The sequence below is a fragment of the Rhopalosiphum padi genome, chromosome 1, assembly GCF_020882245.1.
Source record: "Rhopalosiphum padi isolate XX-2018 chromosome 1, ASM2088224v1, whole genome shotgun sequence".
Lineage (NCBI taxonomy): Eukaryota > Metazoa > Arthropoda > Insecta > Hemiptera > Aphididae > Rhopalosiphum > Rhopalosiphum padi.
The window spans coordinates 71,926,566-71,952,949 of record NC_083597.1 but is presented as its reverse complement, the minus strand read 5'-3'; the positions used below and the strand labels follow the sequence as shown (position 1 = coordinate 71,952,949).

At 25.3% G+C, this 26,384-nt stretch overlaps 6 protein-coding genes across 11 annotated transcripts; 3 read left to right on the top strand and 3 right to left on the bottom strand.

Annotated features, from left to right (window-relative positions):
* Positions 1–56: 56 nt before the first annotated feature.
* On the bottom strand, positions 57–4,588 carry LOC132928392 (ATP-dependent DNA helicase Q1-like). Of its 2 annotated transcripts, none has more exons than XM_060993034.1 (12): positions 4,394–4,588; positions 3,924–4,088; positions 3,649–3,828; positions 3,208–3,338; positions 2,044–2,218; positions 1,817–1,983; positions 1,624–1,757; positions 1,289–1,484; positions 1,011–1,165; positions 657–835; positions 407–574; positions 57–323 (listed from the first exon to the last, which is right to left on the bottom strand). In XM_060993034.1, the coding sequence occupies exons 1-12, from the start codon at positions 4,410–4,412 to the stop codon at positions 223–225; spliced, it is 1,770 nt and encodes a 589-aa protein (XP_060849017.1). In that variant the 5' UTR covers positions 4,413–4,588; the 3' UTR covers positions 57–222. The 2 variants fall into 2 exon arrangements, with proteins under 2 accessions (XP_060849017.1, XP_060849009.1); XM_060993026.1 differs by having other exon boundaries at positions 407–589; positions 4,394–4,586.
* Positions 4,589–4,677: 89 nt separating this feature from the next.
* Positions 4,678–7,309, top strand: LOC132928405 (surfeit locus protein 1). 2 transcript variants are annotated; one of them, XM_060993046.1, is made up of 7 exons: positions 4,678–4,881; positions 5,546–5,650; positions 5,729–5,850; positions 5,914–6,111; positions 6,177–6,350; positions 6,487–6,630; positions 7,097–7,309. In XM_060993046.1, exons 1-7 carry the CDS (start codon positions 4,816–4,818, stop codon positions 7,170–7,172), a joined length of 885 nt encoding a protein of 294 aa, XP_060849029.1. In that variant the 5' UTR covers positions 4,678–4,815; the 3' UTR covers positions 7,173–7,309. The 2 variants fall into 2 exon arrangements, with proteins under 2 accessions (XP_060849029.1, XP_060849038.1); XM_060993055.1 differs by having other exon boundaries at positions 4,739–4,877.
* Positions 7,310–7,382: 73 nt separating this feature from the next.
* LOC132928380 (G-protein-signaling modulator 2) lies at positions 7,383–15,658 on the bottom strand. Of its 2 annotated transcripts, none has more exons than XM_060993003.1 (12): positions 15,310–15,658; positions 14,813–15,045; positions 14,518–14,653; positions 14,286–14,428; positions 13,078–13,201; positions 12,901–13,016; positions 12,662–12,828; positions 11,856–11,953; positions 11,598–11,792; positions 11,275–11,352; positions 11,063–11,210; positions 7,383–8,247 (listed from the first exon to the last, which is right to left on the bottom strand). In XM_060993003.1, exons 1-12 carry the CDS (start codon positions 15,331–15,333, stop codon positions 7,898–7,900), a joined length of 1,812 nt encoding a protein of 603 aa, XP_060848986.1. In that variant the 5' UTR covers positions 15,334–15,658; the 3' UTR covers positions 7,383–7,897. The 2 variants fall into 2 exon arrangements, with proteins under 2 accessions (XP_060848986.1, XP_060848996.1); XM_060993013.1 differs by having other exon boundaries at positions 11,637–11,792.
* A 2,460-nt stretch (positions 15,659–18,118) lies between these two features.
* On the top strand, positions 18,119–20,324 carry LOC132917897 (ubiquinone biosynthesis protein COQ4 homolog, mitochondrial). Of its 2 annotated transcripts, XM_060978883.1 has the most exons (7): positions 18,119–18,685; positions 18,766–18,862; positions 18,957–19,059; positions 19,130–19,259; positions 19,332–19,425; positions 19,492–19,672; positions 19,855–20,324. In XM_060978883.1, exons 1-6 carry the CDS (start codon positions 18,526–18,528, stop codon positions 19,655–19,657), a joined length of 750 nt encoding a protein of 249 aa, XP_060834866.1. In that variant the 5' UTR covers positions 18,119–18,525; the 3' UTR covers positions 19,658–19,672; positions 19,855–20,324. The 2 variants fall into 2 exon arrangements, with proteins under 2 accessions (XP_060834866.1, XP_060834865.1); XM_060978882.1 differs by lacking the exon at positions 19,855–20,324 and having other exon boundaries at positions 18,120–18,685; positions 19,492–19,812.
* Positions 20,325–21,861: 1,537 nt separating this feature from the next.
* Positions 21,862–22,844, bottom strand: LOC132926664 (E3 ubiquitin-protein ligase CCNB1IP1-like). Its single transcript, XM_060991049.1, has 2 exons — positions 22,218–22,844; positions 21,862–22,098 (listed from the first exon to the last, which is right to left on the bottom strand). The coding sequence occupies exons 1-2, from the start codon at positions 22,428–22,430 to the stop codon at positions 21,862–21,864; spliced, it is 450 nt and encodes a 149-aa protein (XP_060847032.1). The 5' UTR covers positions 22,431–22,844.
* Positions 22,845–22,886: 42 nt separating this feature from the next.
* LOC132917914 (lipopolysaccharide-induced tumor necrosis factor-alpha factor homolog) lies at positions 22,887–25,431 on the top strand. Of its 2 annotated transcripts, none has more exons than XM_060978910.1 (4): positions 22,887–23,038; positions 23,288–23,394; positions 23,461–23,620; positions 24,923–25,431. In XM_060978910.1, the coding sequence occupies exons 2-4, from the start codon at positions 23,292–23,294 to the stop codon at positions 25,026–25,028; spliced, it is 369 nt and encodes a 122-aa protein (XP_060834893.1). In that variant the 5' UTR covers positions 22,887–23,038; positions 23,288–23,291; the 3' UTR covers positions 25,029–25,431. The 2 variants fall into 2 exon arrangements, with proteins under 2 accessions (XP_060834893.1, XP_060834894.1); XM_060978911.1 differs by lacking the exon at positions 22,887–23,038 and adding an exon at positions 23,093–23,214.
* Positions 25,432–26,384: the final 953 nt, after the last annotated feature.

The following is a 26,384-nucleotide window of genomic DNA, read 5'->3' as shown; positions in this document are numbered from 1 at the left end:
ATTTGAGTGTAAAAACTAAAAACTATTTTTAGAATAGGAAAATTATAACACATCCATAACAAAGAACACTTTGAAATTATTAATTCTAGTATTTATAGAATACTCTGTTTTTATAATTATTACAAATTAATTTTAATAAACAATACAAACATATTTAATTAAAGAAACAAATTCATAATTTATTTCAACAAAATTGCATTTAATTAAGCAACTTTTAATAAATTATTTTGATTTAAACTTTTTTAATACTGGTTCACTGGTCTCTTCTTTGGACATTTCCATAAAGATTTTATTTTCTTTTGTCACCTTATATTGATTTGGACCTATAAATAAAAACAGAAGATTTTGACTAAAAATATATGAAAAATCATTTAGTTATTATTTATTAATAATAATTAGTAATTACCTTTTTTAATGTATGAAATAGTGGAATAAGGTGTAAAATGAAAATCTTCCATTAAATATCCTTGTACAATAAGTTCACCAAGAATCATTTCGGCTCGTGTCTTCGAAAATACTGGAGATTGTACATCAAATAGCAATATTTTTTTGTTACCTTTACCATACCAGGTATCTAAAAGCATTTGAGCTATGGAAAATAAACAATAAAGTTTTCAAGTATACATAAGGCATTTCTACTTAAATTTAAGACATACCTGTAAACTTTGTATCATTTTCTCCAGCCGCATTTAATATGCTATACACATCCATACAATATTTATTTATACAAATAGACTTCACAGTTTTTGGATTACAACAATTATCACACATTGAATTACAGTCATTTGATTCCCATGATTCATCGAAATGAGCTGATATTAATTTGCGTCTACATCTATAAATTAAAAAGAAAAATTTTTAATAATTTAACAAGATAATTGTACTTAAATTGGTAATATGATTATTAGATAACGGGTCCAGGGTAGTAAATGTTAATTTTTAGTATTTTGTTATATGTATTTCAAATTACAGTGCGCCTCTGGTAATAATTAAAACATTTTTGAACTTACTCTTTTACATTTAAGCAATATTTTATAATTGAGTATAAGTTAGGTAACCCAGTTTGTGTTGTGAACACCATTGTGCTTAATTTAAACACATCACTTAACTTAAAATATAATAAGCAAGTAGAAGGTTCTCCGTCTCTTCCTGCACGACCGCTTTCCTATATTAATAAATTGTATGTATATTCATAACAAATATAATTTTTTTAATTTAAAAATGTAATTGTATTAATTATTAGGTTTTGAAATTTTACATTAAATTATTAATTCTTTATTTTTCTTACTTGGTAAAAATTTTCTATTGATTTTGATAGAGTATGGTGAATAACAAATCTCACATTTGGTTTATCTATACCAAGCCCAAATGCAATAGTAGCAACTACTGCTTGATATTCACCATTCAACCATTTATTATGAACTTTTGATCTTAAAGGTCCTTCTAGTTGGGCATGATAAGCACCAACCCTACATCCATGTTCTCTAAGTAAAATATAAATCAATGTTTATATTTTAAATGTATAGTAAATAGAATAATTTTTGTAATATATTTTTATAGTTCATTTAGTTTCTAAACTGAAAATGTAAAATAAATTAATTTAATTATCTACATATATATTACTTTAAATCTTTTCGTAAGCTTTCACAATCTTTAATAGATGTGGTGTAAATAATTCCTGATTGATTTTTGAACTTATTTTTAAGCAATGATGCTAATTCGTCCACACATTTTTTACCTTCAGGCTTCAATTTAACCTTACAAATAATTTGAATAGTTAAATAAAAATTGAATTAAAATTATTAATATTGTATACTTCGTAATATAGATTTGGTCTGTTAAATGATGCTTTTAATAAAGCACATCCCTGTATTTGTAATAGTTTTTGAGTATCAACAATAACTTTTGATGATGCAGTTGCTGTGAGACCCAAAATAGGAATGTCCGGAAACATTGGTTTAAAAATTGTTAAATGTGTGTAATCTATAATAAAATGTATATTAAATTCAACATCACAAAAAAAAATTACTTTAAATCTAATACCAGGTCTAAAATCATGCCCCCAAGTCGTACAACAATGGACCTCATCTATTGCTATTCTTGATAGATATTTCAAACTATGAGCTTTTTGTAATTTATTCATAAATGTTTTACTTTTAGCTATTCTTTCTGGAGTGCAGTATACAAGTTTTAAACCTGATTTAATGTCAATCATCATCTAAAAAAAAAAAATAATAGATTCTGAGAAGAGCAATGAATGTGTTGATTTTACAGTTATGGATTTTTTTTTTTTTTTTATCAGTTATCACCTTGGAAGCACTAAAATTCCTTTGGGTTTCAACTTTGAAATTAATTTCTTATTAGATGGTATTCTGAGCATCAAAAGTAGAAATATCCTAATACTTCAAAATAACCAGGGAAAAAAATGAAAATTTTTATGTAAAACCAGAATTCAACAAATGTATATTGTCTTTTATTATTTAACTCAAAAACAAATAACCATAGATACTTGAAAATGTCATCAAAGTTTTAATAACATTTTTGTCTTTTGTGCATAATTTTTCAAATATTTTGAATCTTTTTGAGATATTTATAGAAAATTAAAATTTAAAATTTTGTTTTTTTTTCTATAACTGTTAATAAAAAAATGTTTGCCAGGTTAAAAAGCTTAGAAATTTAATCTCTAAAAAATTGTATACTCTTCTGTAATATAGGTGCTGTGTCACTTTATGTATATACATTACATATACATTATGTACTATGTACATCACTGAAACGAATGTGTTAAATTTTATTTAAATTTATAAAAAATAATTCTGAATGGAAACGATCTGTGGCCAATTCTTTCAAGAATATTGTATAATATATTAATGTTGATTGATATAGTAATTTATTTCCTCTTAATAAAATAGTAGGTAGAATTAATTTTTGACAAAATAAATTGCACTTATTACGAGATAAGATCTTGTGACTTGTATATAGTTGTATCACATTTTCAAACTTATGGTCAAGCCAAACATTTGTTATCAACACTAAAAGTATCAAATTACCATACATTTCTCAAAAAGAGACAAAATATTTTATTTTACTATATACAAATAATACTAACATAAACATTTTATGAAATAAGTAAAAAAAATTTAAAATTAATATATTCATCGCTCTGCTTATAATCTAAAATATTAATAAAAAATTAAAAAATAATACCTGAAATAATAATTTTACATCTTCTTTTGATGAATAGGAACTTATCATTTTAGCATTAACATTAAGTTTTTGCATTTGGATTATTTGATCTTCCATAAGAGAAACCATAGGAGAGACCACAAGAGTAAAACCTAGTAAAATATTAACTTTATAAAAAACATTTAAAAAAATATGATTTAAATGAGTAATGGTTATTATTAAAACTTTAAAGTGGGTATTATATAAATGAATATCAATAATATAATGTGGTTCTACAAAGTACACTTACAATTAACATTAATATATATTATGTTAAGCATGATCGCATATAGCTGTAAGTAGAAGTTCACAATTTTTTTCTAGATAATAAAGTGAGTAATTTAATAAAAAATAACAAAAGACTGTAACCAATCATAAAATGTAATACATTTTAAATTATAAATCATAAAGTATAACATGTACCTTGATCTATAAGAGCAGGCAACTGATAGCAAAGAGATTTTCCTCCGCCAGTTGGCATAATAAGTATAGCATCGTGTTTTGATAATGTAATATTAATAGCTGCTAACTGTTGTGAACGAAAACCGTCCAATTTAAAAACAGTTTTTAAAGTATTTTTTACTTTTTGATGCCAAGAAAAATCTACAAAGGTTAAAATGTATTAATAATAATATAGACATTTTGATATTATTCACTACGATATATCATTGAATTTTGTTATGCTGTATTTGTAATACCTGTATGAGTCCATTTATTCTGATCACTAATAGAATTAGTTTGTTTTTGATAAGATAATTGTTTCAATTTTTCTTTCTGTTCTGTTAATTCAGTTTTACGTTTTTGAAGTTTGATAATTTTAACATTAATTTCTTTTAATTCTTGTTCAATTTTTAATAGTTTGTCTAAAATTGAAAAATTTTTAAAATATAATAATATGTCCTAATGCTCTATAATATTAAGCAGATAATTTTTTAATTTAAAAGTGCTTTGAATGGAAAAAATGATTTAAAGAACGCAATATAGTTCTTAAAATTTGAACTTATTAACTAAACTAAAAATAATTTTTAAAAATTAGAACTAAAATAATTAAATCTAAAAAAGAAGTACACTTAGTTTTCTTTAATTTCTCATAAAAATCCAAGCATTATAATAAAAAATAAATTTATTTTGATAAATACAATTTAAAAATGGCTTATATGGCTATTACCTTCTTCATCTATTTCCATTATTTACTATTTACTTGATTAACTGTTTATTAATTATAATTTTAAAATCAATAAACAATTAAATTCATTCAATAGACAAGCACAAAAGAGTTTATATGCAATAGAGCACTTTCCTAAAGAGTGAACTAACAACTATATAAAGTACTGAAGACTGATAGTTTTATATTTTGAAAAAATTACTATTTAGTATTTACTATTTACCATGCTTAGATTACAATGATACTGATAAAGTGATAACACATAATAATAATAACAATAAATAAAAAAGATAATAACAATGCAAAATTTATATTAAATATTAATTATTAAATAATATTTTCAATTCTGTCCTTTTCATTCCTAGTCTCCGGTATCTATTATTACCTAGGTTTATTAATAAACTTGAAAATTATAAAAGTTCAAAATGATTTGTCGAAAATATTTCTCAAATTTTTTAGTGAAACAGAATTTTACTTCATCTAAACTGTATGTAAGTTAATGTTTTTGGTATAAAACAATGTTTTACTTAATATGACTAACTTTACAATATTTAAAAAAATATGTTATTTAACAAAATTAATTTATTTAAAAAACTATTTATGCTTCTTTTAAAAACATGGTTGAAAGTGAGAAATTATTATTATGCAATATTAGCTAATAAGAATAATTGTTTATTTAATTTTAAAAAAGGTCCATAACCTTATAATTTTACTGATTGAATTGAAAATAAGTTGTGATAGACTTAGTTCTAGATTCGAAAATGGGACTGTCAAAAAATAAAAATACTTGCTTAAAGTGTTATTTTTTCATAAATAATAGTAAAATTAAATGTATTAAAATATAAAATTTAAAAAGTATAAATACCCTTAAATCTTGAATCTTGCTGGAACTTTATAATATCTATTTTTACATTTATTTAAGGTTAACACTTATTAACAATACTATAGGATCTCTATTTTTTAAACAGAAACTATTAATAATTAAATAATCTGTCAATGTTTCAAAATTAAATATAGGAAGTATTAATGCAATACTATTCTATAGCACATCTTCTCTACATTTATTAAAATTTTGATTAAAACATTGTATGTTATGTTAGATGAATTATAATTATAAACATTTAATTTATGTTTTTTTTTAAATTACTTATTTAGTTAGCAAATTTGACTAGAAATTCTAGTATGACAGCTAAATCAGTTGAATTAAATTCATTTAGTAGAAGGAAAAAGAATAACACAGATATTGGATGGATTTTACTAGTAAGACTCAAATTTTCACTTATAATTTATTTTTACTAAATAAAAAATATGAAATATTTAAAAATTATAAATTTACAGGTTCTACCAATTTCTGCATTTGGACTGGGTACATGGCAAGTCAGACGAAAAATATGGAAAGAAAATCTGATTCAAGAACTTAAATCTAAAACTAAATTTCCTGCATTGGATTTTCCTGAAAAGTTGGAATCTTTTCCTATTTTATTAATAGTAAAATATTACATATAGTTTCTTAATTTTTATAGTGAAAAGGAACTTACTAACCTTGAATATCGCAGAATTAAAGTAATTGGTGAATTTGATCATTCAAAGGAATTATATTTAGGTCCTAGATCATGTTTAACTGATGGTGGAGCTGAGAATAGCAACGGTTTGTTTTCTGGATCTGGATCTACAAACAGTGGTTATTATGTCATCACACCTTTTAAATTATCAAATAGACCGTAAGAATTTTTTTCATTGCTTTTGTTTTACTTATATTCTAAATTCTACTTGTAATTGTTTTTAGTTACTCAATTTTAGTAAACCGTGGTTGGGTATCTATGAAAAATAAAAACCCTGCATCACGACTTTCTGGCCAAGTTGCTGGTGAAATTGAATTAGAAGGTGTTGTTCGGTTGACTGAATCTAGACCTCAATTTGTAACTAAGAATGTTGCAGACTCTCGTTTTTGGGCTTATAGGTATAATATATGTCACAAACTATTTAAATTCACTCAAACAATAAGCTTAATATGTTTGAAAAAGAAAAGTTCATTAAACTAAATATTTATATTGATTTATATAAATCAATTACTTAATACTGCTTTGCTATTATAGAGATTTAGAGGCCATGTCAAAAATAGTTGACAGCGAACCTATTATGATTGATGCCGTTGTTGAATGTAGTATTCCTGGAGGTCCAATTGGTGGTCAAACAAATATTTCTTTAAGAAACGAACATGTTTCTTACATCATTACATGGTAAGATATTTATCATAAAAAATTATTCTGACATTTCTAATCTCAATTGAGATCTAGATATTTTTATTTTATTTATTAATACAATTTACATTTGTTTGGGGTTAACCTGGTGTAACAAGCTTAAAATTGGGTAAACTATGAAGATATAACACCAATTTTGAAATGTTTAATAAATATTCATTGTAAATTTATACTTCATAAAAATAATTTGTTTTTCCTTAATAATGCGTAATTTTTGTTAGTATGGCCTACATCAAACTTTTTATTTATTTTTGCACTACGGTAGCCATCCTTGAATCTTGATTACTGTTTTATACTCACCATTGAGAAGAAGACAATAATGTATACACATTTTCTGTTAAATTGTTTTATATGGATTATATTAGATACTAAAATATTAATATTTATAATTTATGATATAAATATCAATATGTAATAAAATATATAATTTCATTAATTATTACAGGTATGGTTTAGCAGTTGCAACAGGATACATGTGGTATGCAAAATATTCACATGCATTAAGATCAATTATTAAATAAGTACTGTTTACTTATGCATACCAGTCAAAATAAACATATTACAAATAAAATTAGTATTAACAATTAACTATTTGTTTCAAATTTATATTTTGTTATGGTAAAATTAAGAACAATAAATAGAATTAAAAAAAATTAAACTTTATTATGTAACTTATATGTTAACCTATTAGAATAATATTATTTTGCAGATTATCAAAAAAAAAAAAAAAATTGTATTTAAATAATAAATATATTAAACATTTGTATTCTAAAATCTAATTATTTTATACTATGTTTTATTTAAACTAATATGGCATAGAATTAGATAAATATATAATTTATAATACTATTATAATATTAAATTATTACTGCTAATTTCCAATTCATATAGTACAATATTATTATATATGAAAAATGCTCATATTAAAAGCGTAATCTAAGTATGATAAAATTATATTATTTAAATAATAATACAACAAATAATAGTAGCTCATCTTTAAAATTAATTACTCGTATAAATATGATAGATAGTCATTAAAAAAGATAATTTTAATACTAGAAACATATGATAGACATTTCAATAAATTTGCATTATATTAAAGTATATAGTAATACCATTAACAGACATATAATTATACAATCATAATGTTCTTAAATTAAAAATAAAAATCCAAAATGAAGACACAAAAATATTTTTATAATGTACACACATAACCTGATTGTTAATACTTAATAACAGGTATACATTAATTTCGTTTTGGCATTGGTACACTTGCTCGTTGGTCTTCCATACGACCTGATTGAAGGCGCATAATTAATGTAAAAAAGTCTTCGTCTGGAACGGTTGGTCCTCGGTTTGGTGTACGTTGTGACTCTCCATCACTGCTAATATTGGAGACAGGTAGCTCACTGCGTTGATCTTCCAATCTTTCGCCTTGACATCGCATTAAAAGTTCTAAGAAATTATCATCAGGTTCACTATCTGGTTTTGCAATGCCAGGAAGTTGTTCCAATTCTACTCTTTGTTCATCCATACGCTTGCTCTGCATACCTGCTATCATGTCTAACAAGTCGTCTTGACTTTCAACATGTCCACCTAATAAAAACATGATCAAATTATTAGACAATTAAATTAAAATATAAATATTTAATTTTATTTAAACTAATGTAAAAAGTAGTAGAAACTCAATAAATACACATATCATTAGTTATTAGGAAATTATCTATGAAATAACTTCTCTTAGTTTTAAAACTTACTCTTAAATACAGAGAGTTCCATTTAACTTACAAGAGTACAAGACAGAATAGTTATTGACTAAATAACTTTCTATCCAAGCAAATAAAGGTTACAATAATGTTAAAAATGATATAAATTTATAACAAGACAGAAAAAAAATATGTCAAAAACCTAGTAATTGGAGTTTGAACTCAAAGTGCCTGTCATAAATTGTAAGATAAAAATATAAAAATCGAGCAAGATTAATCTTCATGGTACTAGTATTATAAATTACCAACAACAGGGCGATGATAAGTCAATCTGATATTTTTATAAAACTAATAATTACACTATTTAGTATGTTACTAAATAAATTATGTAGTATCAATAAAAGTTCAGAGAAATTAATTAATAAAACTGTCAATGCAAAATACCCTACCATTTTATAACTTATTAATTAATTGATAAATGGAAAAAAAACACAACTATAACCATATAAATATAACCTAAAAAAGAGGATTGAGGAGGGAGATAAATCTTGGGCCGCGGGGTCACGAACGCGGCCGAGGCCCCTAGCTTTTTTTTTTTAGTTTATAATAAGTGGAACTTAAAATATGCCGAGCCCCTGTACAAGCGACCGAACATACAATAGATTTGATTAATATTTTATTTAATTATTAACAATACTGCTATTTCAAAATGAAGTAGTAAAATAAGAACTACACTATAATATATATACAAACTATAGGTTATAGGTACATGAAAGATTTTCAAAGATTTTCATTGGTTGGGCCCTAAAACTTTTTCATCAATTAATTCAAATAATATATTTCCTAACGGCGAGTTAGAAACCATTTGTGAGTTGGCAGGAGTAGAACGGAAAGTACTTTGTAAGGTACTGAAGCTGCAGTTTGAAAGTTTTCAACCAAGTATAGTTTCAGATAGTGTATTAAATAAATATAGTATCAATGTTAGCGAAGATGAAGAAAAAATTGAATTAGTAGACAGTGATAAATGTAACAAATGCATTGCCTATGCCTATATTATAATTAAAGAACTTTCATTTCATAATTTATTTACAGTCTATAAATTTGTACTACTGTACCCTCTACTTAAGTGACTTGTGAAAGGGTATTTTCTAAACTGAAACTTGTGAAGTCTTAAATCAAATCAACAACATTTATCACTAGGGCTAGGATTTCTAAACAGTAAAAAATTGTAAAATATGCATTTTATTTACCATAATATGCAAAAACAATTTTTTTTAAATATTAGTAGGGCTAGGGACTTTATGCACTAAAAAACCTTAAAATATACATGTATTTAAGCTCTAAAGAAACACTAAATATGCATTTAAAAAAAATATATTTGTAATAAATAATAATAATATATTATTACAAATATTTTTGTAGATATGATACATAAATAGATAAATATAATTAATATACGAAGAATTAATAAATCTGAAATAATTATTTTGCTTTTTTCCGATTTGTTTTCATCTTGCATTGAGTTTTAGTCCAAAACAAAAATTTTTAAATTTTTTTAAAAATTAACTTAAATTGAATACGTTTTTATATTTTTAATATAGTACTAATAACTTTGGGCATTACATTGAACTATTAGATATTTTCTTAAGTTAGGAAATAAAAATTACCCATTGATATAAATAATTGTCAAATACGCAAAATATACAACTATAAATTTTAAATACAAACTCGTATTGTTATGAAACAAATTTCTATATTACTTATAGCTATGTTTTTAAGGATTATTAATAAACATGCAAACTCCTAGAAGTCCCGAGCCCTAAATATTAGTTTATATTATTACTTATTAGATATTATTACTACATGCTATTAGTTATTAGCATATATTTTTTTTAAATTTTTTAATGTGAACGACCGGCGATTAGATTGAAGAATAGATTCATATTGACTGAAACTCCTTTCCATATCCCACAATGTTGTTGGAGCATATTTTTCATTATATATACCATTTAAAATTATTAAAATTCTCAAAAATGTATATATATGCATTATGTTCAAAATATACAAAAAAAAATTTTTCTATTTAATCGAGAGTATGCCAAATCGTGGACATACTTGACAATCAATCAATTTGGACTTAAGGAAAAAAACATGCAAACCCATATCCTATAACCATAATCCTAGCCCTAATAAAAACCTTTAATACTAATGGCGATTGAAAGAGATATCAAGACTCAGAAAATGCAAATTATTGATACTATAGCTAAGTCATCTAAAATATTATATGCATTGATACATTACTCATTTAGTACTACTTGCTTTAAAAATAATGTCCACTATCCTATGAACAACCTTGTTCATAATAAATGAAGAAAAAAATATTGAGGCCCCAGAAGAAGATTGTGGCCTAAGTCTATTATATGCTAGGCCGACACTGAATCTACCCCTATAAATACGCCACTACACAGAGTTACATATAAAGTAACTATACAATAATACATATACAATTAACTACTAACTATGTAATACATTTTTTTTTTTTAATTAAATTAAATTGTTATGAAATATTATGTATATTAAAAAATGAAAATATTAACAAGAACAAGTTACTAATCATGTATTTCTATATCACATATATATTCAAAAGTGATGTAATCATCACTTGACAGTTTACACAAGAAAAATTAAATAAATAATATACTAACCAATTTTGGGTATTAATTTGTTCGCATTTTGATTTTCTTTATCTTCTAAATTTCTTGAAGAACCAAGAGTGCAACGTTGATCATCCATACGCCCAGCTTGAAAACGTGACAATAAATCAAAGAATGGATCATCTTCGGTTTTTTCAGACTATTTAAAACAATAACACAAAAAATAAACATGATAAATGAGAAAAATACATATACTTATATACCTTTTTGGAAACTGATGAAGTAGACTGATAAACCTTGTCGTTAGAGCTGGGTACTTTACCTTTGTTGTCTGGAGTCAACTAAAATTATTAATAAAAAATATTTCAAATCATATTTACAATTATCAATTATCAACCAAACTTAAAATAAAAGCATTCATCTTTAAAATCTCTAAACTACTTGTTTACTTGCTATAACATCACTGTTTGCCAAAATGGTGTTATCTTTAACTTAAACTGAACACAGTAAAAGAAATTAATGAGTTATTTTACATGAAATACAATGACAAATAAAAACTAGACACACATAAACATGCACACGCTACCTTAAGTAAATCAAGCTGTTCCATGCTTTGACGCCTCACCCGATAACGTCGTAGTTGAGGTGAAGGCTGTGTATTAGAGATAGTATCCAACAATTCTTTACTATCTGGTGAAAGTTGTCCATTTGACATACCCAATGATTTTTTAATGTCAACTATATTTATCTGTGCAGTTGCCTGACCAACTGTATCGCCAATCTAAATAGAAATTAAAAACTCATATAAAATTGTAATTTGTACAATTAAGTTTTTAGTATTTACTTCTTTAGATATTTCCAAGTGTTTGGAAGCAAAATATAATGCTTTTTCATGATTTCCTAATGCCAAATTTACATTTCCTAAACTCCAGCAAGCTCTTCCTATAAAATAAAAATTAATTAAATATTTAATTTTTACAATTACGTAAACACATATTTAGTACGCTGTTAATTTAACTTTATAATAAAATATAATTTACTAAACTATATTCTGTCTAATATAAAAATAACCTCAGGTGGCAACCAATTTTTGTTCGGTTAGGATAAACCAACCTCTATAGTCTGTCCCGCGAGAGAACGCACAGATTCTGCACAACCCCCCGCGTCACCATGCTATCAAAACTGGTTTGCTTATGGGTGAGTGGGTGAGTATCATTGGGGAATGTACAGAAAAACTGATTTTGGGCAATCTATCGCTGGACAGAGTATAGATAAATTAGTATTTACAGTATTGGTTTCTGAAGATTAGCCAAAAAATGTTATTACTGTGTTATTCTAGGCAAATTCAGTCTAATATTTTATAATATTAATTTTAGTTTAAAATATAACAAATAACTTAGTCAGAAAAACCAGGACAGGCGACAGGGTTCTTATTTTTTTTATTACAGTAAAATCACGTTACAATAAACTCCAGAGGACCGAATATTTTTTCGTTATAACGCAAATTCGAATAAGCTCTTTATAAGCCCTGCTTTTCGGCAGAGGACTTCTATGACTTTCGTTATAACGGGATTTTTCGTTGTATTGGTATTCGCTGTAACGGGGAATTTACTGTATTATTATTATTATTATACATTGATAATACTTTACCTTCACCAATCCTATCCTGTAATTTTTGGGCTATATCTAAATGTCTTAAATGATAATCAACTGCTGTATTATAATCTCTCAGCAATGTATAAGTATTTCCCAAACTATAACATGCTTGTGCTTCAACTGCTCGATCTTCCAATTCTTGAGCAAGGATCAATGTTCTCCTAATTTAATATTAAAGTTACCATTTATCTTATTTATGATTATTTTAATATTTATATTTTTTTAAATTTTACTTGTAATGATCAGCTGCTTCTTCAAATTCACCAAGAAAAACATGAGAATTCCCTAAATTACTATTAGCTCTTCGCTCAGCTGATTTATCACCAAATTCTCGAGCAATTTTCAATCTCTAAACATAAATAATAATTGGATAATGAAATAATGCACAAACAATTTTTAAAAAATATTACCTCTTCATGATATTGAATAGCTTCTTTAAAGTTACCTAAGAGATAATAGGTATTTCCTAAATTACCACATGCTCGACCAACAGCTGCGCGATCATTAAGTTCTTTCATCAATTTTAAATTTTCTCTACAAAAATATGTAATATTAGTATATATTATTCATTGCTGATGAACTTTTAGTCTTTTATTAAAGTACACTGTTAAAATAGACACACTTTAGAAACAAAATAAAATACTTATTAATTATTGCGATTACTTATAACATTTTCTATTAAATCTTCTAATTCTGTTATTGTAGCCACTGTGTAATAAAACATATTATTTAAATATTTAACTTTACAATTTAAATAATCTACAATACAAAATAATATAAATAGGTCTGCCTCAACAAACCAAAGTTTAAATCATATACAATTGAATAACTCGAAGTTGAAAGGAGATAAAAATTTTCTTCGAGATATGTATTATTCAAGATACCTAACTCGAATTTATAATAATTTATATTTCTATAAATATTTATTTATTAAGTATAATTTTAATTTGTGACCCACATAATGATCTCTTTAACACGTTGACTGCCACATGACCGCCGGCGATCATTTAATTGGTATTTGTTTTACGCCAAGAATATTTTTCAATGTAATCTAAATTTGTATACCCAAATATTTGAAAAAATTGAAAAAAAACGTATTATATCAAAAAAAAATTGTAATAATTCCCGCTACGTCACGGTCCTTATTTTAGTGCATTATTGTAGCGCCATAGAAAAGTTAATAATATAAAACCAAATGCATTTATGGTCACCAGCGGTCATATGGCGTGGTAGTAATGATGAACTATGGGCGCCGGCGGTCACAAATGCATAAAATTTGAGAATTACAGATGACCGCCGGCGGCCATGTGGCAGTCAACGTGTTAATAAAAGGTTATCACACTTTACAAAAAAATAACAGTCAATTTTTCTTATTTGGTAAATCCTAGATTTTTAAGATTTAAAATGTGCTTTATGGGCTTATGCTTTAAGTTTAATTGGACAGCACTACTTCTATTATTTTATATTGTAAACTACAAAATTGTCTTCAAATAATATAACCTAGCGTTAACTAATCAGTCACAATAAAAATATTAAGTTTACCAGAAAATGATATAGGTAGTCATAATAACTGATAAGTAAAAACTAATAATACAAAATAAGAGAAAATAAATATTACTCATAATATTTAACAGCTTGTTCAATGCAAACTTTTACTTCTTCCGGAAACTCTCCTGGATCTTGCTGACCGACTCTTCCAATATGTTTACCCTTAGCATGATAAACATTTCCCAAATTGTATAAGGCTCGTCCTTCACTCAACTATTAAAATAATTTTAAAATTTAACAAAATAAATACTTAAGGAAAAAAATAAATAAAAAAGTATAAATTGAAACTACTAAATACTAACTTTATCACCCAATTCTCTAGCAATTTCTAAATGACGTTTGCAACAAATCATAGCTTCGTCAAAGTTGCCCATTACTTTCAAAGTATTTCCTAAGTTTCCACTAGATTTGGCTTCACCGGGCTTATCTCCTAGTGTTCTACATAAAATATTAATAAAATCAGTATTTTAAAGCCAATTTATTATAATTTCATAAAATATTCATATAAATTGGCAAAAAATCCAAGAATAAAGTAAATAGGTATATAATTTAAATTATTTTTGTGAACACCATTAATTAAATTTAAAATATAAATACCTCGCTAACGCCAAATCGAGCTTATGAAAATGCAATGCTTTTGGATAATCTGCTAAATAAAAATAAGCATTGCCTAATTGACTGTATATGGCGCTAAGAGTACGCAAGTCATTAGTTCCTGCTTGAACAGCTGCTTGAAAGAATGCTACACCTGAACGACAATCTCCTGCTTTACACAGTCTTTCGCCTTCCAAAGCCAGTTCCAAACACATGTTACCAGCATCTCTTGGGTTCTAAAACAGTACAAGTGTTATTAAATAAAATAAGAATTGTTAATTGATTTATTATGTAACAGTAACCATATTCGATATATGCTTCATTTTAATGCATAAAATAGCTTGTTTTATTTTAATAAGTGCATATAAGAATAGTGCATTGTTAGTTATAAATTATAAGTTTAGTCAAATAAAATAATTAACTACTAAGTGAGTACGAATGTTTTAACTGACAAAAACTCAACATAATATTTAAAATAGTTTATAATGATAAATCCTTACTTGATCTTCTGAATTTTCAGACATAATGAGTTTAGTTAAAATAGGCGTTCACAATACGTTAAAAATACAATATATAAACATTTCATGTCAATTGAGAATAAATTTTTATGATTGCAATAATATATTATATAAACTTTAATTTAAACTCAACAATACTTAGCACACACGAGATTTAAATATATAGCATATACTACCAAATGGATAAACAAAATATGACAACAACGTCTACAACAAATTAATATTTATTGTTATTAATTAATGTATTAGGCCACAGAATAATAGAATATTACAATATATAGAATTTGAAAGAAGAAGTAAACAATAATTTTCAACCAATTATGTCAAGACGATAACAACTCGTTGATAATATCAACAATTCGGTATGGATCTAAACAAAAATGTGGATGAGGTCACGAATCATAGCAGGAAACATTTCTCACTGTCCATGACGTCATTATGCCGTTTATCATTTTTATCAATTACCAGAATAACAGATGAGATACGCTGATGTTGATACTTGATACGGATGTCGCATACTCGCATACTCCCATAGTCCCATATTATATTCAATTCAACAATACCACAGAATAGATTTACCGCGACGTATGTTCGTAGAAAAATTTTTAAAATTCATGATTTTTTTTTTTCTATCTTAATGAATACGCTTTGGTTCCTACAAATAATATTTTTTAACTAAAATAAGAAAAATTGTTGTTATGTTTAATATTCAATTTTATCAAAATTTGAAATTCAAATCTACCTAGGTATATTTAAAAAAAACACATATTATGTAATTTCAATATTTATTAAAATGCAAATTGGCAATAAAAAAACTTATGATAAAATTTGTATTACATTGTCATTTGTTAAGCTTTAAACTGAGCATAAAATATTCTGTCATAAATTATATATAAAAAATTTTAAAAATTATTTTCAAATGCCTATAAATAATTTAAATTCCTTAAAATTATTCTAATTTTATTGGAAATTTCATTGAGTATAAATAGTATAATAAAAAATTATAATTTTAGTAATAGTATAAAATATTAATGTGTAATGTTTCAAGTACTTATACAATCAAAACTTTTTAATTAGAATAAAAAACAAAATATCATTTGATGAGTAATCACTATATATTTTACATGTGAATATCTAATTTCTTCAACTAATTTTTTTGTAATTCTTGTAAATAAAAATTAATATGGAGCTTTATATAAAACTTTTGAACCTTATGACTCATACAATTATCAAACGTATGAACATAATTAAACATTTTTTTAATTAAAATAATTTTCAAATATTTAGAATTTAAACGAATCGAAATTCTATACCGATTACCGACAGTATTTTATAATAATTTTTTCAAAGAAAGTCGAAGAAAGTCGGATATAATATTACAGCTATTATAATTATAATAATTAATAATATATTATATAACACATTTTATAATATTTCGTTTAAATTATACGATATGATACTTTTATTGTTCAAATTCATACTTAATGGGGAACAGCAAAAATTAAAATATTCTAATTTGTAGTTGTTTTCCCCCTAGATTTTTTTCCTACCATTATACCTACTCAATATAGTTAGGGAGTGCCAGAAGGGGGGGGGGGTGGTCGCGAAATGATTGACCATATTATTTTATATCTTTTTTTGGGGATCATGAGACTAAAAAAGTTGTAAAATGATGGTATGAAGTATGCTCAATACTGTTTATAGCCAATATACTCGTTACGTGCATTCGTTTTTTAGTTCTGCATACCCCATACTGCTTTGTGCATTATTGTGTATATCAGCGTTTCTCAACGTTTGGTATGCAAAAAGCTCAAAGGTAATAGGTAAGTGAAAAAAAAAACTTATGTAGTTCCACGTAGTTACACTCCATGCATAACCGACATATTTTTTTATAAGCACTAACAGAGTTTACTCAGTTAAGTGCACGTCTTAAGATATCTTAAATTATGGTTAAGTGAAACTTGAAAATTATCAAATGTGTTCTAACCGATGGTATAGAACGTCAAAAGGTTGAGAACCGCTGGTGAATATAATATAGATGAAATTATGAAATATAAATCGTATGTATATCAGAGAATAGAGATGGGCAACCAACGGCCCTCGTATTTTTTTTTATTTGGCCCATGGTATACTTCAAATTACTTTGTACAATTTTAGAGTTTATCTGTACCTATTTTATTTTATTATATTTGTTAAGCATGTAAACATGTTTTAAAATTCTAAATATAAATAAATAATTATAAAAAGTAAATGTTTATTGTAAAATTTGATTTGTAATAATTGTATTATTTGTATTAACCATATAGACGCAAATAGGGGGGCGCTTAATGGGTTAATGTAGTTAATGGTGCTAATGCACCCTCAATTTTAAAAGTAGCACCTTCAAATACTTTTTTATGATATAACAATCAGTAGCTATTCAACGCTATTTCCGGAAAATGAAGAGCTTAAGTACCCTCAGTTTTTTTATTGAAATTGCGCCTATGGACTATTAACTTGTTTTAGCTTTTTATACTGTCTGGACTGCTAGATTTTAAAGTTCTAAAAATTAGCCATCTTAGTTACTTTGAATTCAGAGTTGCCCTTCTCTGATATAGATGAAAAAAATAAATGTTATAGATTAATACATTATATATTTTTTAAACAATTATATATCATAATAATTTTTATTTCATATGTTTACATGTGACGATCCGCTCGAAATTGTGGTTAATTGCCTATACTGTCCCTTAAAAATATGCGCACTCTTATCGTAGTTTAGTATTCCTTAATCTTTATTTAAATTTTTTAACCATTACTTTGTTTAATATTTTCATTTTTTGGTCATATTATATAGTATTATAGTTGTTTACTACCTAAATACTAAATAGTAAATAGTATCAAAATTCAAAATTAGACCTCTATATTACTTAAAAATTCAATCGTTCATAATCACAGAATCCAGATTTGATAATAACAATACTTTTCACCAGTAACCGTCAATTGATAGTCAATTAAAAGTTAAAAAACAGTGTGAATGGTGATAAATTATAATATCATATCGTAAATTCATAATCAATGATTTATTAAAGTATTATTTTAATTGAACACTAAGAAATTCGTCGTCTTTTAGATAATAATTATAATATTATTAGTTACAACAGATAAAATCAATATTATAATTTATAACATATTTTTCAAAAAATCATAGTATTCAAAATGTTAAAAAAAATGATTGTATCAAATAACCGAATGTATCGACATATGTCTGATTTTGTAACTCAATATAATGAAAATCATATATCCACCACACCGTTCCAAAAGTTATTATTATCAGTCGGTTCTGCTACTGTTTCATTGTTTGATCCTCAAAGAGCAGGTAATACTTTCAATTTCAATAAGAAAATTACTAATTTTATTATATATATAGGATTTTTTCAACTATATACTGTATTTTAGATATGATTGCCACTATGGGAGAAACAACTGGAACATTTGCGTTGAAGTATATGAGAGATAAAATGATTTCTAATCCTGAAGGCAACGAAATATTACAGTATATAGTATAAATTTTTTTAAATTATTTGGATATTACTATTTTGTATGTCTTATTACATATAGGTAATTACATGAAATAATATTTTTTGTAGATTACAGCCACGAATTAACACTTCAACAGTTGATCTTGATAAGTTAAAATGTATGCCAGAAAATACTCTCGGATATGCTTACTTTCAATTTTTAAATCATAATGTAATTATCTATATTTTTAACATTCTACCAATGAAATGTTAAACAAAAAAAATGTTTCATTATTGTTTAGAAAGTAACTCCAGACTCCCGAGGATCAGTACAATTTGTTGATGATGTTCAATTAGCATATGTGATGCAGAGATATAGAGAAGTACATGATTTATTTCATACAGTGTTGGGAATGCCTACAAATATGTTAGGTAATTTATTGTTTTTATATTAATTTATTATTTATTAAATATAAAAGTATTGTGTATATTTATATTATTTAGGAGAAGTAACAGTAAAATGGATTGAAGCATTTCAAACTAAGTTACCAATGACTTTGAGTGGAGGTCTTTTTGGAGCTATACGACTTAAACCAAAGTAAACTTTTATAATTTTATATACATTTACTTTAATTTTTTTAGCACCAGCTTATATTATTTTTAGGCAAAGAGAACAGTATGTTCAACATTATTTACCATGGGCCATTCAAACAGGACTAAACAGTAATTTCATGTTAAATATTTATTTTGAAAAAAGATGGGAACAACCAATAGAAGAACTACATAAAGAATTAAATATAAAACCTTTAGAAATAATTAATTTAAAATAAAAACTGTTGCTATGTGTAAGTAGTTTTATTAACATCTTGTTTTGTATTTTCTTCTAGCTTAGTATAAATAGATATATGCATTTGACTTAATCAATATTTGGTGCAAATATAAATTCTGTGAAATAAAATAAATATTAATTCAAGTAAAAAAATAATATTGTTGATGCACTGACCAGTTTGACCTTCAAATGTTTTAGGCTGAAGTTGAGCCATGGGAATTTGTTCTGTTTTTGTTGATTTTATTGTATTAGAAATAAGTTGAAGTTTGAGAGACTCATACTTGGACTAAAATTTTAAAAATAATTCCATATTAAACTAATATTTTCATTTTTCATTCCCATTATTTAATAGGTATTCAATTTGCTTCTTTTAATCATAATGTTTATCTAATACTATATTTTATATGTTAAACCATACTACTATATTTAAAGATATATATATACAATTGTCTATAACTTATTACTAAATTTAAATGTATAATTGTTTCCGTTAAATCCTATAAATTATATTAACACTTATAACTTGTTATAACCAAACACAGAATTTCTGACAAAATATTGTGTGACAATAAGCAACCTGTTGAATAAGAAGTTCAATTTATATTTTTTTCTAAAATAAAATTCGATTCTTTCTTTATTATAAATATATGTAAATAATTAATGTGAAATGGGAATATTTAATATCTATTATATAGCAAATTAGTATCTTACAAGATTTTGGATAATTTGTGGCACTTTAAAATGTAAAATTATACTCGTATATATTATTATTCTCTATACACCAAGAAAACACAAATCAAGAGAAACCATAATAACCCTTAATCTGATAATAAAGAGAATAGATTTTATAATAAAGCCATAAAGGCAATCAAACTAATGTTAAGATGTAAAACTATATTAATTTTCAATAATATAATCATTTTTATGCTTCATAATATTTTATTATGATTTATGACACTATGGGTGACCGCACACTAGTAAAGCAAAACTGCTTAAAGCAGACTGAGGCAGCTTTATTATGACTAATTAAAAATAGAATACACGTATTTCAGTGAATACGTTCACACTGATAAGTCATAGTCAAAACAAAACATTTTTGCTCTTCAGTCAACTTTAGTCATGACGAATCGTGTTTTATCCAAATAGAACATGTTCTAATCTATTAGTCAAAACAAAATAATTTTCATCAGTCCAAACTGTTTGGATACCAGCAATCGTCGAAAAAGTACATATAACGTAGTACCTATGTCACTGGATAATAACATAAATTTATATTTTTTAGTCAAATTTATAATTTTTTTTTGTCGTTTATAGTTATACTTATCGTTATAATTATCTATAAACCTAGAGGTAATTATACATTTATATATTTACTTATTTTTAGAATTCTTTCTTTTTAGTTGTTGATATGTGTGTATTATTTTTGATATTCCAGAGTTTATATTGTATTATAAACAAATTAATGTTTTATTAAACTATGTAATATATATTATTTATATTCATTTTTAATTAATTAATTTTTTTTTATATTATTATGTAAATAGAGTAGGTATTAACCTTTTTATATATATATAAAAAAAAAACATTTATTTTTTGTTTTATTATGAATGTTAGATTGTTTTAATTTTATATTGATAATGTCTCAAATTTTATTCAGATATTTGAGTTACAATGGCTTCTGACAATTTTGATTTAGAAAAACTAATAATACTTGTTCAACAAAGGCCATCAATTTATAATTATAAAGACAAACAGCATAGCAATAGAGATGTTCAAGAAAAATTGTGGAATGAAATCTCTAATATAATGAAAGCACCAGGTATACTGTTTATTTAGAGTTAATAATAATAAATAATGTAATTTATATTTTATAAAAAAAAAAAAAAGTACAAACATTATAATTATGAACAGAAGTATCAGATATTCTTAAAATACAAGGTATCTACAAATATGTCTATAATTGCTATTTTAAAATTTTGGTATTTAATAAAACTAAAATTGTACAAACATTAAATTTTAATGTGCATATTGTTGTGTTCTATTAATATTATTTTATTATTACCTGAACTTTATGTAAGATTCTATTCTTTTCGATCAATTTCTCTTCTATTTCTTGGGTTTTACGTCTTTGTAACTCAGCATCTTTCATAGCTGCTGTAAGTTTAATTATAAATTAGTTATAAATAAGCATTTTCATATAGTTTGTCATTTATTCATAAAAGTATACTTGCACTCAGATTTTTTTGTTTCAATTAAAATATGCTTTTGAAATTGATACTCCATGGTTTCTATATTGATTTTAACCTGTTCAAATTTAGCTCGAAGTCTTTTCATATCACTAGTCTGAATGATTTTTTCTTGGGTCATTTGGTAATTCCAAAAAGACACTGCTCGTAACGATATATCCATTACAATTTCTGGTCTTAAACCACATAGTATCATCTATAATGTAAAATGAAATAATACAGAAACTTTAACGTTACTTAAATAAACATTTTTTAACTTTAATATTATAATATTATTAGTATATATACTGGCTATATTATACTTAAAATACGTACAGACTTAAAAGATTCGTCTGGATTTAAGTTAACCTGAACTATGTCCAAACGTCTATTAAGAATTTCATCACAGCAAGGGCATTTTTTTTCACGATTAAATGTTCGGCTGCCATCGTTGTCGCAAAATATATGTGAACAACTCGTTACCCATGCAAATGTGTTTAAAGTCTTACGACATTTTTTATAATTACAGACTAAATTTATTTCGCACATTTTAAAATTGTAATTCGATCTTTTCAAAAATCGTAATATTATATACTTCAATATTGTCTACCGACGACTACCATAGTTCCACAGTGTGGACTTTGAAAGTCTCAAAAGTCCCATCTGTACGACGAGTAGATTTTAAGGACTATGGCAAACGGCAGTAGCTAGTGTAATACGTAAAGAATAATATCAGTAGTTTGTAATATGTAAGTTAATTCTTAAACTATAAGTTTAACTTATAAGTAAGAATTTACGAAGTAAGACGTGTTAAAATTATTGTAGCGTAAATACTAAAGAGTAAAGACATACCACATGGCACATACGAATATAATGAGTATTGAGTATACAACAAGAAAGAACTGTAAATTTTAAATTATTACAAACATTGGAAGAAATAGTCATTATGTATATGTTTCCATGAACGTGCCTTGAATATATATTTTTATCATTATAATAATAATATAATATGATTAGGTGTATATTGTGAATGTAAATGTAAAATTACTCGAATTAGTTATTATAATTTATTTTATGTTTATACAACAACAAAGTGTCCGACTCCTATTACTAAATTTATTTTGTATATAAATTATTGAATTATAGAATACGTGCAGGTACAGTATTTTAATTCTGTAATTACGGAATATTTTTATAAATATTTCATATTACATTAATAGAAAGTGTTCAAAATCGTTTGGCCTATAAAATTGCTCTAATATCCCGTCGTGTTTGACCTTAATGCCCAAAATGGAAATCTATTAGCTGTGTTTTGTTTTAAAGTGTATTTGATGTATTTTAAAATTACATACTTAATATTCTGTTAGTAATTTATTTTGTATAACATACTTAATTGGTATTTATAGAATCATGAGTGGAGCATATACACCTGGTACTGTTCCTACAGCACCATATGGATGGAATCAGCAGACAAGTGTTTCACCAGCAAGTCCTTACACCCCACAACCCGAATGTAAGTGATTATTCCCAATCATATTTTTTTTCTTCTAATATTTTGAACTTTTATTATTTGATGTAGTTGTAAAAGCACCATATGAACTTATTACTACTGTTGTTCCTGTTGGCCCCCACAGTACCCGAATGGTCTGCTCCAATTGTCGGAAAGAGATAACTACAAAAATAAATAAGAAACCGAGTACAATGGCTTATATAAGCAGTTTATTGTGTTGTGTGTTTGGGTAATACGCAAGTTAATTAAATATTTTTATAATTTTGAACTAGATTAAAATGCACTAAACATACAAGTTAATTCCTTTAATATGATTAAGTCAAAATCTTTAAATTGTATTCATATTTATTTTATTTATTGAAACTTGGAAGACATACCCACTCAAGCCTGGCTAAAGGAGTAGGCGACATAGGCCCACGTCTAGGGCAGTATTTTTCAGAGCAGGCATTTAACATTTTTATGTTATAGATTTGATGTAGTATTTATGTGTAGGGGGTAGTAAAACTCAAGTTTGCCTAGGTGTGTTTAAATACTTGATCCGGGCGCCCAGGCTTGTACCCACTGTGTCATCCCTGTCTTACAATACACAACATACCAAATTGTACTTCAGAATAAACCATTTTACTCTTGTCAGTTTTAACAATAGAGAAAATTGGCCTTTTTATCAAATTTAAAGATAAGAATATCGTCCAAGGATCCATTTAGGCTTTTATTTTTATGTTAATTAAAGCAAGTTTTGAGCATTGTACATTTTCCAAAAATCAACTCAATCTGATGTTAACAATTACACTAAAATTAATTATTTAAATGCAGCATTTTCTATATTGTATTTTTTTATAAGACCGGAAAACACATGCAAGTATAAGTGTAACCTTCTCTTAACCCATGAGCGTAACTAGTCCTTTAAGTTAGAAGGGGGACTGGTTTCCTAAAAATATTTAATAGCATATTTTTTTTTTAATTAGTTTATTATTTATTGTTTCTATTGGTGTTTACAACTGACTCTTGAATTATTATTAATTTGTATTAAACACTAAATTTTTTTACATTATGGGCAAAAATAAAGTTAATATTAATATGTTTATAGGCACATCGCACATGCAATTACCCAAAAATTATGGTGGAGGGTTAAAGTTCACCCAAACTCCCCAACCCCTAGTTATGCCTGTCTTAACCACAAATAATTCTACATTTCTCCTCTTCCAACTTGCAATTTTCAAATAGTAAACTATATTTTTAATTATTTTTTAAACAAAAATAATTATCACAGTTGGTGTTTGTATTTGTATTATGTTTATAACATTTTGAATAAAATTAATAATTAATATTTTAAAGGATATCAGGTGATGTTACTACACCTAAATATTCTATAGTATTTAATACTTATTATTTCATAATTTTTTGTTTATATATAAATTCTTCTAAAAACATAGTAAATCCTTAAGTTTTTTAGGTTAATTTAAGTTCTTAGTGTTCTTACTATTTATTTAAATTATTACAAAAAATAATTTTATTGCTTTTCGTTTTTCAGATGTTTCTGGGGTCCATGTTTAATACCATTTTGTATGGATCAATGTTTAAATGTTGAACATAAATGCCCTAAATGTGAAGTTTATTTAGGGCAGTATATACGATAAATTGAGTATATTTTTACAAAAAGCTTGATAAATGTTCAAATTAACCAACAGTTGTTACTTACAAAACTTGTATACTAATGCTTACTCAATGAGGCAGCTGGTTTGATTATTCAAAAGACATTATGTATACTTTTACTAACAATTATTGTCTTCGGTGACTTGTAATTATGTGCCTTATAGTATTATTGGAAATGTAAAATCTCTAAAACTACTTATAAATTAAACAAATTTTGTAATATCACATTAGAATGTAGTTACCTCATATCAATATTAATTATAAAAGTTTTAATGTTATCTGTTTATATTTTTATTATTTTATATTATTATAATGTGTTGTTTGTTTGTTTTTATTATATTTATTAATTATTCTTGTTATGACTAATAAAACAATTTTCGAAGACTATTTTATTAATTTTATAGATCTAGTTATTTGTAATTTATGTAATAGTAATACTATTACAGTTAATACAATTAGTAATTACATACAGCTAGTACAGGCACGATACAATTTCATGTCAAATAAGCCAAAAGGGTTTTACACCTGTATGTTGTAACTTTTAAGTACTAAAAAAATGATATTGAGTAATTCCCTTTCAGTTATTTATTATATAATTTTATTTTATAAAATAATAAATGAAAAGTAAATAAATATTTAATTAATAATATCACAAAATAAAACTTAATGGCAAAACTAATTAATTATTCAATGAAAGCTATTATTATTTATAATTTTAGTTGTTACTGTCTTAACTGAATTCTACCCTAATCCTAGCCAAATCAGGCCACATGGACACCTCCTATTATTGCTGTATTAAGACTTGAAAAGCTAGAGCACTCCCAAAAATTTTAATTAAAAAAAAAAAATAAGAATACCTTCCTAAAATATATTAGTGTTTTATTAAAAATAAGCGCAGTAATTCGATTTTTAAAAATTGTTTAATATAAAATTATAATATGTATGTTCAACTCGAAACCGATGTTTACAATTATTATAGTGCTACAAGATTTGACGCTCTCGAAGTATTCGGTAATATCACTTGTGCTATAATTACTCATCAATTGTAGTTATGTTAGTTTAACATTTGTTCCAAGTGATCGAACTTCACATTAATCTTCCCCGAAACCGTTTCGAGTTGGTTTTGTAGCGATTCGTACATTTGAAAAAGATCTATATGTATTAGGTTTACGATTTTAACATCGTCTAAACGTATTTTTATATATTATTAGTCATAACATGCATTTTGTTTAAACTACTTAAAATATTTAAATTCTAATTTATAAATAATTTTGACAGAATCTAAACGAATGGTATTTTTATTGTTAAATTCAATGACAATCCTTTAACTTACGTGCCGA